The sequence below is a fragment of the Amblyomma maculatum genome, chromosome 2 (genome assembly GCF_055883805.1).
Source record: "Amblyomma maculatum isolate TAMU_Amacu chromosome 2, ASM5588380v1, whole genome shotgun sequence".
NCBI lineage: Eukaryota > Metazoa > Arthropoda > Arachnida > Ixodida > Ixodidae > Amblyomma > Amblyomma maculatum.
Genome location: NC_139345.1, coordinates 195,647,336 through 195,657,490, shown reverse-complemented (window position 1 = coordinate 195,657,490; position 10,155 = coordinate 195,647,336). Strand labels below are relative to the sequence as shown.

Sequence of the window (10,155 nt, the reverse complement as noted above, 5' to 3'; positions counted from 1 at the left end):
AGGAATAAGTACAAATAGGTCACTTTCTTTTACAAACAATTGAAGGTTTATAAATAGCAGACCAAAATTACACTGATAATAATAGAGTACAATGAAAGAGAATACAACGCCACGACCAGATATTGATAAAGACGAAGAAATAAATGATAAGAGAAAAAAAAATAACCCGACAATGAACAAAACACTGTGATAAAAATATGAAGACTATAAAGATAATAAAGCAGGTATTTCAGATATTATAAGTATGAGCAAAAGTTACATAAGAACACAGCGTAAAATACTACTAAGTCAGCCCGATCGAAAAACACGACAGAAGGTTTTGTCGCACGACTGTCGCACGACAGATTTTTTTGTCTTGCGATAAGGTCACCTGTCTTGTTGTTTGTCGCACGGCAGAGACTGTGTCGTCGGTTTGTGTCTTGCGAGAGAGGCACCTGTCGTGGGGTCTGTCTTGCGACCGAGGTATCTGTCGCCGATTTGTCTTGCGACAGACTCCTCAACGCGCCGCTGTCTTGCGACAGAGGTACCTGTCGCGGTTTCTGTCGCGGGCGAGCCTGCCCCTCGCGGGATCTGTCGCGGGCCTGTCTTGCGACATCTCGCGACAGTACCTGTCGTATTGTGAGACTTTTTCGTAGATGTGTCGCAGATTTTTAATTCGATATGTGTCTTTTTGTGGCGCGATCGGGAGGCGCAGTTTTGATAATTGGTAGCTGGCAATCAGCGCGATATCGACTAGATGATAACGCGATCGAATATGCTGCAATTTACGTACATATATATACGCGCGCGCCGAGTCTGGCATGCGCCTGCTGCTAGCTGCGTTTCGCGCGTAATCACGCATGATCGAATAAAGCGCTTGCGCACTTTGCAGATAAGCTTGGCGACCTGCGTGGGGCTCCGCGATATATACGTATATACGTACGTATACGTGGGTGGCCAAAAAAGCGCGCAGGCTTGAACTGGGAGATGAAAGGGGAGCGCAGCCGGCTACGAAGCCGACGCCACGCGCGACGCGAAACCCAGGAACGGCCGGAAGAGCAGCGCTCTAAAACATATGCCAGGCGCGGAGGACCTGGTTGCACGCATGCACTCGATTGATCCGTGACTATATGTATGGTTATCGTACGCGTACCACGTCGCCCGGAAGCGGTGTTGGCAAGATATGGTGCGCGCCTCTACGCATATGCGCGCTGAAACATTTCGCGGATATGCGCTGCCATATGAATTGCAACTCGGTCATGTTCCGGGGCGCGTCCCGGCTTGGACGGGCGAGACAATCCATATGGGCTCCCACAGAAGAAAACCGAGACCATAAATTACCTTGATATATCGGAATGAATGCAACATGCAGTTCACGCTCCAAAATCGTCTCCCATTTATATACGCGATCGATCGATGCACATGCTGCAAAGCTTGCAGGTGATGCATTTGAGTTGCGTTATAATTAGTCGGTTTAGTGAACAATATATTCATCGCACGCAAATGTGTAACCGCGCTCTTTTTATATGACACGTACGTAATATACCAGGAAGATATCTCTTCTGGTGTAGTGGCGGGTAGATGTGCTTGCAAATGTCATTAAGCAATGGACGTTCGCTCGCTATGGCGGTTGTATTCGAGTGTTCTCGGTCTTGTTGTGCACTTGAGCACAGTAAATCCTGTTCAAGTATGGAACTCGGTGTTTGTCCCCTCTGTCCCGAACCCGCTGCAATGGTGACATCTCACACGACGGATTGGGGGCCACATACAGCTCTGTCTGTTAGGGCTGGCACGCCGGCGCTAGAAGGTGACCAGCGCCTAACCCCTACATACATGCGACCACATCTATTTAGTCAGTTGAGCAGGTATGCATGCTCATATCTCAGAGTTACGAAGCACAACACCCTGGCAATATATAGTGCAGTGGGAGAGTCTGAAAAGCAGCCCTCACTCCCACATAAGTATACAGTCAACCTTAGCAGAACAACATACAACAGCAATTTTAGCATGCATAAGGCATATTAGAACCCTTCACAAGTCATAATATCTGATACTATAATATCTGTTTCACCTTTTCAACCTATCTGTGTATATGCACTACTTCTTTCACAGAAAAACTGAGACTTGGTGCTAGCATGCAAACTACTGTGCCTGCAAACCATTCATTACTTTGTGAATGAACATTGTATGCCACTGTATGACTACAATGGGACATTATGATATGCAAAATACTGCAGAAGTCATGCAACATGCTCTGATTCTATGGCGTCAAACAGGGTGAAGTATTCCTAATAAAATATGCCAACAACAATGGTCATCGCAAGAAATTGTGCACTTTATTTATATGAACTAGATTTTCAGAGACAGTCATACATCTATATGAATCACAATTAGTACAAATGTGTGCAAGAGATTAGCTCACAAACATTTGAAACAGTTTTCATACAAAATAGCAATAGACACATTAACATGTATACCTGCTGTAATTGGTTTCACAAAAGGTAAACAATAATGAGCAATAAGCATAACAGAGTACCAGGTGCCTGAGGTAACACTACTCACTACTGCTACAGACACTTGCAGTCTCATATCTATCTGGCCTGCAGCATTGTATATATTGACATCCAATGTCATCCACCTAGTACATTTTTTCCGAGAAGGCAGTGTACAATTTGGCCGAAGAAAAGGAAAACGTCACCCACTGAAATTGCCACCTTCCTGAATATAGCACAGTCCTAGCTTCATTTAGAAGGATGGGTAACAATGCACGCCCTATGCAAGAGACGTGGAATCTGTGGACAAGAGGATAAAGTACAGTCAGGAGTCAGAATTTGTCCAATTTGCTACTTTAACCACGAGAACGCCAGACGTTTTTGGCAAAGGCTTGCCATCGAAGGTTATGACTGAGGAAAGCCAATGAGGATCATTGTAAAAGACTTCTATGTTGCTGAGTCAACTGCGATGACTTGAGGTAATATTCATGTGGTATGAGAGGGGAAATTCATTTCCATTACTACTCCATGAAACCATCGGCTTCGATAAAGACATGACTGAGCAATGGCTCACCGACAATAGGAGCAGGAGCCTTCTCCGGTTCTTTACGGAAAATAATTTACACGAGATTTTGCAATACGCCTTATGGCAAGCTTGCGTAAAAAAAAAAAAAGTTGAACCCAGAGGAGCACGAAATACTTTTTTTTTTAAATGCAAAAGTTGCTCCCAACCTGGGCCAAAAAACTAACAAGAGTAAGAACAGGTAGCATTACAAAGGCCTTGGTGAGGTGCCTATACTGATGCACACAAAATTTATTTCATCTGTTATAATGTCAGCAATCATTATAATGCTATAATGTTAGCTCTTTTGAAGAACTTTGAATTAATTTGGGCTGTATATGTTGAGGTGCTTGGCACAGTACAGTCATAGAGCCTATATATAAGGTGTGTTGAAAGGAAGAACTCAAGTCTTTCAACCAGATTCGACTCCTACCCACAATGCCTGCGTCTAACAGAAGTGCACGGCACACTCGCTGCTAGCGTATGCCCCATGTCAGTCTGAACATTTGACTTCTTAGCTCTGCAGATATAAACCCGTGGGGCTGCTATGTATGCTGCGTCACTGCATCACTGTACCAACAAACAGACACATAACACAAATGTCTCACTGAAGGTCAGCACTGCTGCATCAATGACCACATATCTAAACACAACTTAATCCAAGAATGCAACAGTTTTTAAGACTGTATTAAATTTGTATAGTCACAGAGAGCAATTTCAATAAAAAACTCCTGAGATAAACATTAACAGGTACACTTCTCATAATTTGATGGAAATAGATCAATTTTTTCCTGGGATAGAGTTCCTTTCAGTAAAACATAGAAGCGCCAAAAAGTACTCGAATGTACACAGGGAACAGGATGAGCACTTCTTTAAGTGGAGAGCATCATTTCCTCAAATACTTCACCCATATAGGATGTCATAACAAAAGACATAGCAAAACAGTTTACTTCAAGTATTTCCTCAAACCTGAAAGAGCTGTCCACGTGTCTAGAACTCGCTAGTACTTTTCGAGCTGACGTTCTGAGGAAGTGTTCAAATTTCATAACGAGTGCTCTGCAGCTTCTCTAAATGAATATGATAGTTATATGCTGCTATATGGCACTGAGACACGAGAATCTTCAAAATGATGCAAAAGGACACTATTAAAATTATTCCATACCTCTCAAGGAGAACCTCTGAATCACTTTAGGACATGAAACTTCAAGAACAAACAAGCCTTTTACGGCAGATAACCAGATGTGAATGAAGTTTCTGCAAGCCTAGCTTCAATCAATCTTATAATTGTTTGGTATGTCACAGATATATGACGCCTCTCCAATGTCAAGCAAAATGCATTGTGAAGCAACATCTTCAAGCGAGTAAAGGGACATGTTGCGACCTGGAGGTGGAAGTTTGCTGCTATGTATGTAAGTGATATTTCTGAATGGAGGCTCAGAAATAACCAATTTTTGGCACACCAGAGCAACTTTTTGGACATTCACAATGAATGTACAGATGTCATTTACTATGCAGTACTCTCCATCAACCATTTTCAAACAGTACGAACAAGTTTTCAGTGCCCGACTATACCCAGTGCTGTAAATATGAAAACCTTTAGCTTCGGCTCTACCATAACATGTAATGCTTGGCACCACTCCATACTCTCTTAAAAACATTCCTGCTACAGCTTCTTCTAAATGAGCAGGCCTCAGAGGGGCTCCCAATACATGAGGATTAGTTACTTCTCTGACATGAAAGTTGATAATTTGATTCCGTCTTTGAGCTAAAGATGAAGAAAGCTCAACCAGCCTGGTTGAAGTTTTGAGCCAAGATTTCATTACACAGCGCTCTGCTATTTGTAGCGGGACACCCTGTGCAGCTGTCACAAGTTTTAGAAGTTGACCATTTCCATTTTCAAATGGGAATGTAGATGTACCCCACAAAGGGCCCAACATCTCCACACTCTTTGCCAGATGTAAAAGCTGGTGCACATTAAATGTAGCACTGCTTTCTCCATACAGTGAACAAATTCTGTTTACAAAGCATGAGAGAAGCTGGTCCGCTTCCTGAAGGTCAGCAACGCTTACAGAAGTCTGAAGAAGAAGAAAAATGCCTTGACAAAGCAGAGAAAAATGGGTGACATATCTTGAAGGAATCAAACCCGATAAACATGGTAGAGAATCGTATAAAAGCCAGAATAGCCATTCAGTGGCTTTCCAGTTCTTGCGTTCCGAGACTGGCCGTGGCAGGCGACAAAATGATATTGGTGGCCTTAATAACTTAGTGCGCCTTTCCAGTTCACGGAAGTTCCGCCCAATGTGGAAAGCCTTCCCTACAGCACTGAGCCATAGCTCAGTTACCTGCTGCGTAACGCCCTCAAGCACACAATGCATAAGGTCTGGTGGCAAGCACCACACAAGATTGAAGCCTTGCAACTGATTGAGTGACGACGGCCCTTTAACCCCATGAACTGGCAAGTCTTGCTCGTAGGCAGCCCGCATATCCTGCAGCATACCGCTGTGTGTGCGCAGAGCTGCTGGCCTTTCTCCAGGAATGTACCGCAGGGTTCCTGAGATAAAAATGAAAAATACCAATATTCAGTACTAGAAGATGCTGAAACTACAGCAGACGCGATACATCAGAAGCGAGCTATAGATTTTAGGAAAGTCTTTAGTTCACTTCTAACCAGAACCACATCTGGTTCGAGCTAGCCCAAGTCCTATTCTATATATTTCACGATACCAGTGCACAATTAAATTTAAGAGAAGCATTTCATCATCATCATCAGCCTGATTATACCCACTGCAGGGCGAAGGCCTCTCTCATATTTCTTCACTTAACCCGGTTCAGTGCCTCTGCTAGCTGCATCCACTTGACCCCTGCGAACTTCTTAATCTCATCCGCCCACCTAACTTTGTGCCGCCCCCTGCTACGCTTTCCTTCCCTTGGAATCCAGTTTGTTACTCTCAGCGACCCTCGGTTATCCTCTCTTTGCACTACATGTACTGCCCATGTCCATTTCTTCTTCTTAATTTCCACTAGAATGTCGGTAACTTGAGTTATTTCTCTGACCCACTCTGCACGCTTTCTATCTCTTAATGTTACCCCTACCATTTTTCGTTCCATAGCCCTCTGGGTTGTTCTCAACTTAAGTAGAACTCTCTTGGTTAGCCTCCACGTTTCAGCCCCATAGGTGAGTACACGCAAGATGCAACTGTTGTATACTTTCCTCTTGAGCGATACCGGTAAGCTGCTAGTCATAATCTGCGAGTGCTTGCCAAATGCGCTCCATCCCAATCTTACAATCTTATTCTTCTTGTTATTTCCTTTTCATGGTCCGGATCTGCGGTTACTACCTGTCCTAAGTAGACATATTCGCCTACTACTTCCAGTATTTCGCTACCTAATGTAAACTGCTGTTCCTTCCCGAGGCTGTTGAACATCACCTTAAAGAGAAGCATTTAGAGCAGTTGAACAGTGATGTGTAGGCATACAGAGGGGCATTAGGAAGAGTAAAATTGGCTGCTGTCAGTCTGCAATACCATGCTTTATATGCTTGCGGCAGCTGAGATCTGTTCAAATAAAACGTGTAGATAGTGAATATGAGTGCAATTACTGCAACAACCAATTCAGGGATTACAAATAAACTTTTATATACCTGGGTGCATTTAAATATACTTATACTGCCCCCTATTTTTCATACACAGAATGAGCTTACTGCATCAACAGGCACTGCAAAACAATGACCATACTGCATTCCAAACATATTTAACACAAAAGGCTAAGGCAGTATATGCCTGTTTAAAACAGTGTTGAAAATTTTTAATAATTGCAATGTTTGCTTGCACCGGGATACCTACAGCAGCGACACAAAGCTGCATTTTCATGAAATATTGACAAATTGTCGAGAAAACAATATATGCTGCTCTCTCTGTACTTTGTAAGACTATGATAACTGCTCATTGTAGCATGATTAGACATTTACCAAGTTTCTCACAAATAAATCTAATTTTCCATAGGATTATTTGAACCTTTTTTGGGGAGGAAAAGCACATGCTGATTATTGAAATTTGTTTTTCATTCCAAAATTATAATATAGCTAACTTACGTTCGACAACAGTTCCTTCCTCGAGGCACCAGGAGCAACCGAAATAGCCATTAAATTGCTTCATGTTCAGCAACGCAGCTCTTGCTGGTGAGTCCACTGAGCAGCACGTCACAAACACCTTTGAAAGCACAGTTTCTTCGCCATGCCGCCACGCTATCGACCCGATGTTGTTGAAAGCATCCACAAATGTTTTCATGAATAAGTGCTGAGGCGGATGCTTCTTTGCGAACCACAGAGCTCCTATGATGACATTTTGAAAACGGACATTAAAAGGCAATTCATTAATAAGGAGTTGAATTGGCCACACACTCGATTTGCTACATCTGAATACTGGTGAGCCGTCGGTGTTTATAGTGACTGTAAGGTCACACCACTTGGCATTCATGCGATGTCTAATACTTCGGTATAGGCGGCCATCAATAATGTCAGAGTATGTACCGTGTACAGCAGCAGTAGCTTCCTTCAGCCTTGCGTACAATGCTTGCGAGCAGCCTGAAATGACGTTGTGCAGTTGATCTCTCAAATTGAAAATCAGGAAAAAGCACCCTTTCGCCATTAAAGATCGCACGGTTGGTTTAACTTGGCAGTTGTCGCACGTGAAGGTGTGTGACGTTTCCTTCCTGTCCTTGGAGCCGAAATATTTAAAGCAAATTTCACAAAAATAGTGGACTTGAAGAGAATTCATCTTGCCTTTCCATAATTTCCTGAAGAGATACTTCGTATCTGGCACAACATCGGCTCCACAAAGAGGTGGGCTTGGTGGCTGTGCCATGGCAAAGACCACTAATCCGCTCTTCCTGACAATGCAGGTGCTTGTCACGATCGTCGCTGCTTTTCTGCCTGGCCGGACGACTGCGCAGTCGGGTTCGTCATCCCTACCTGCGATTTATTTTGGTTGCGGCGGATTTGAGGCCGGCTACGTCAACGTCAACGTCACCGCTACCGTCGACACACCGCCACGGATCTGCCCAACCCTCGCTGCCTCCTGGATCGCCCCATCACAGTCGACATCACCATATTCAACTATAAAACCACAGCATCCGTCAACGACACTTCGTGGGCTTGGTGGCTGTGCCATGGCGAAGACCACTAATCCGCTCTTCCTGACAATGCAGGTTGGTGCACAATACAGCCTATTCGCAAAGAAAACTAGTAACTACTTCTTGGTGCAGCTGCCAAGCCCACAGTGTCTGAGTGCTATTGTTGCCGATTTTGCCCGCTCCCTTCTGTTGTTATTATCTGGTGATATTGAAACTAACCCCTGTCCCGATTCTGACACCATTCTTGCCGAGCTGCAAAAAATTTCAGCCAGTCAATCCCTACTCATCGCCGAGGTGGGCGAACTAAAAAACCAACTACTAACGACAAACCAAACCATCTCCAATCTGAACGAAAGAATGACCGACCTCGAGAACCACTACCAAACTCTAAAAACCTTACAAACAGACCTCGATACTGTCCGAACTGACGCCGCCCAGACAGCCTGCTTAATCTCTGCATTAGAAACACGCCTAGACGACGCTGAAAATCGATCGCGGCGGAACAATCTAATATTTTATGGCCTTGAAGACACTAATACGACCGAAACATATGCTGAGGCTGAAGAAATAATCATTCGTCACTGCCAGGAGCGTCTTAACATATCAATCGACCCTAAAGAAATAGAACGCGCACATCGTCTTGGGCGCCAGTCTAACGACCGCTGTCGCCCAATAATAGCCAAATTCACGTCCTACAAAACTAAAGACAATATTCTTTCAAATGCCCGGAAACTAAAGAACACATCCTATAGCATCGGCGAAGACTTCTCTCGTTCTGTCCAAACCGCGCGTAGCCACCTTGTAGCTTTCGCCAAATCAAAAAAAGTTAAATTTTCACTTCGCTACAAGACATTGCACATTGGTGCTAAGCGTTATATGTACGATATCCCATCGCAGACCGTTCAAGAGATGCCATAGCGGTCACCTCCCCCGAAAGCAATCAATACCCGTCCCCGTACTTTATCAAATAATCATCTTTCGTTCTCTGTAACCTTCACTAATATTCGCAGCTTTATGCCAAAACGTGAACGCGTGTCTAGCTTAGTCACATCATCTAACAGCAGTATGCTCCTGTTAACTGAAACCTGGCTTACTAATGATATCACTGATGCTGAAGTTATTGCCGATTTGCCAAATTTTTCTGTTTATCGAAAGGACCGCACAGATTCTCGAGGGGGTGGTGTACTGATCGCTGCTGGACCGGAATTATCTTGTTCACCCATCCGCCTACCATCTAACTTAGAGATACTGTGGCTTTTGTGCCGTGCTTCACCGCATTCAGTCATAATCGGCGTGTGTTATAGGCCTCCGCATGCAAGCCCAAACTTTTCCCGCGAACTCAACAATATGCTCAACCAGCTCATGACCTCTTATCCGAACGCTCATATTCTTCTATTTGGTGATTTTAATTATCCAGGAATAAACTGGCTCAACCGCTCTCATTTACAGCCAATCAGTACAGAATCAAGAGATTTTCTAAATGTTTGCTTGAACTTTAATCTTTACCAACTAGTAACCAGCCCAACACGCATCGCAGGCGATTCGAGCAACATTTTAGATCTAATACTAAGCTCTCACCCTGACAGTTTGTTTTCCATTACATACTTAGAGCCCATAAGCGACCATAAAGTAATTCAAGCAGATTTTTCCTTCCGCACCGAGCGCCATGAAATACAAAAGAAAACAATCACCCTCTATGACAAGGGCAACTACGATGCCATTAATCATGAACTGACCATTTTTTTCCCACTCTTCGAAGCCGGTTATAACCAGAGATCTGTTAACGAGAATTGGCTAATATTTAAAGATAAACTCCACGAACTAACACAAAAATTTATCCCTAGAATAACTTTTCGTGAAAATCGCTCTAAACCCTGGTTTTCTAAGACACTAAAAAGACTCGAGAATAAAAAGAAGCGGCTTTTTCGCGCTGCCAAATTGAAAAGCAGTTTCGAAGCGTGGGAGAAATATTTTTCAGCCGAAAAAGAATAC

General features: G+C 43.6%; 2 protein-coding genes across 2 annotated transcripts; one reads left to right on the top strand and one right to left on the bottom strand.

The window, feature by feature from the left end:
• Positions 1–4,301: 4,301 nt before the first annotated feature.
• Positions 4,302–7,749, bottom strand: LOC146200836 (uncharacterized). Its single transcript, XM_084592443.1, has 2 exons — positions 7,124–7,749; positions 4,302–5,584 (listed from the first exon to the last, which is right to left on the bottom strand). Exons 1-2 carry the CDS (start codon positions 7,677–7,679, stop codon positions 4,302–4,304), a joined length of 1,839 nt encoding a protein of 612 aa, XP_084448569.1. The 5' UTR covers positions 7,680–7,749.
• A 468-nt stretch (positions 7,750–8,217) lies between these two features.
• Positions 8,218–9,425, top strand: LOC146200835 (uncharacterized). The gene has a single exon (XM_084592981.1). The coding sequence runs from the start codon at positions 8,233–8,235 to the stop codon at positions 9,079–9,081; it is 849 nt and encodes a 282-aa protein (XP_084449107.1). The 5' UTR covers positions 8,218–8,232; the 3' UTR covers positions 9,082–9,425.
• The last annotated feature ends 730 nt before the right edge of the window (positions 9,426–10,155 follow it).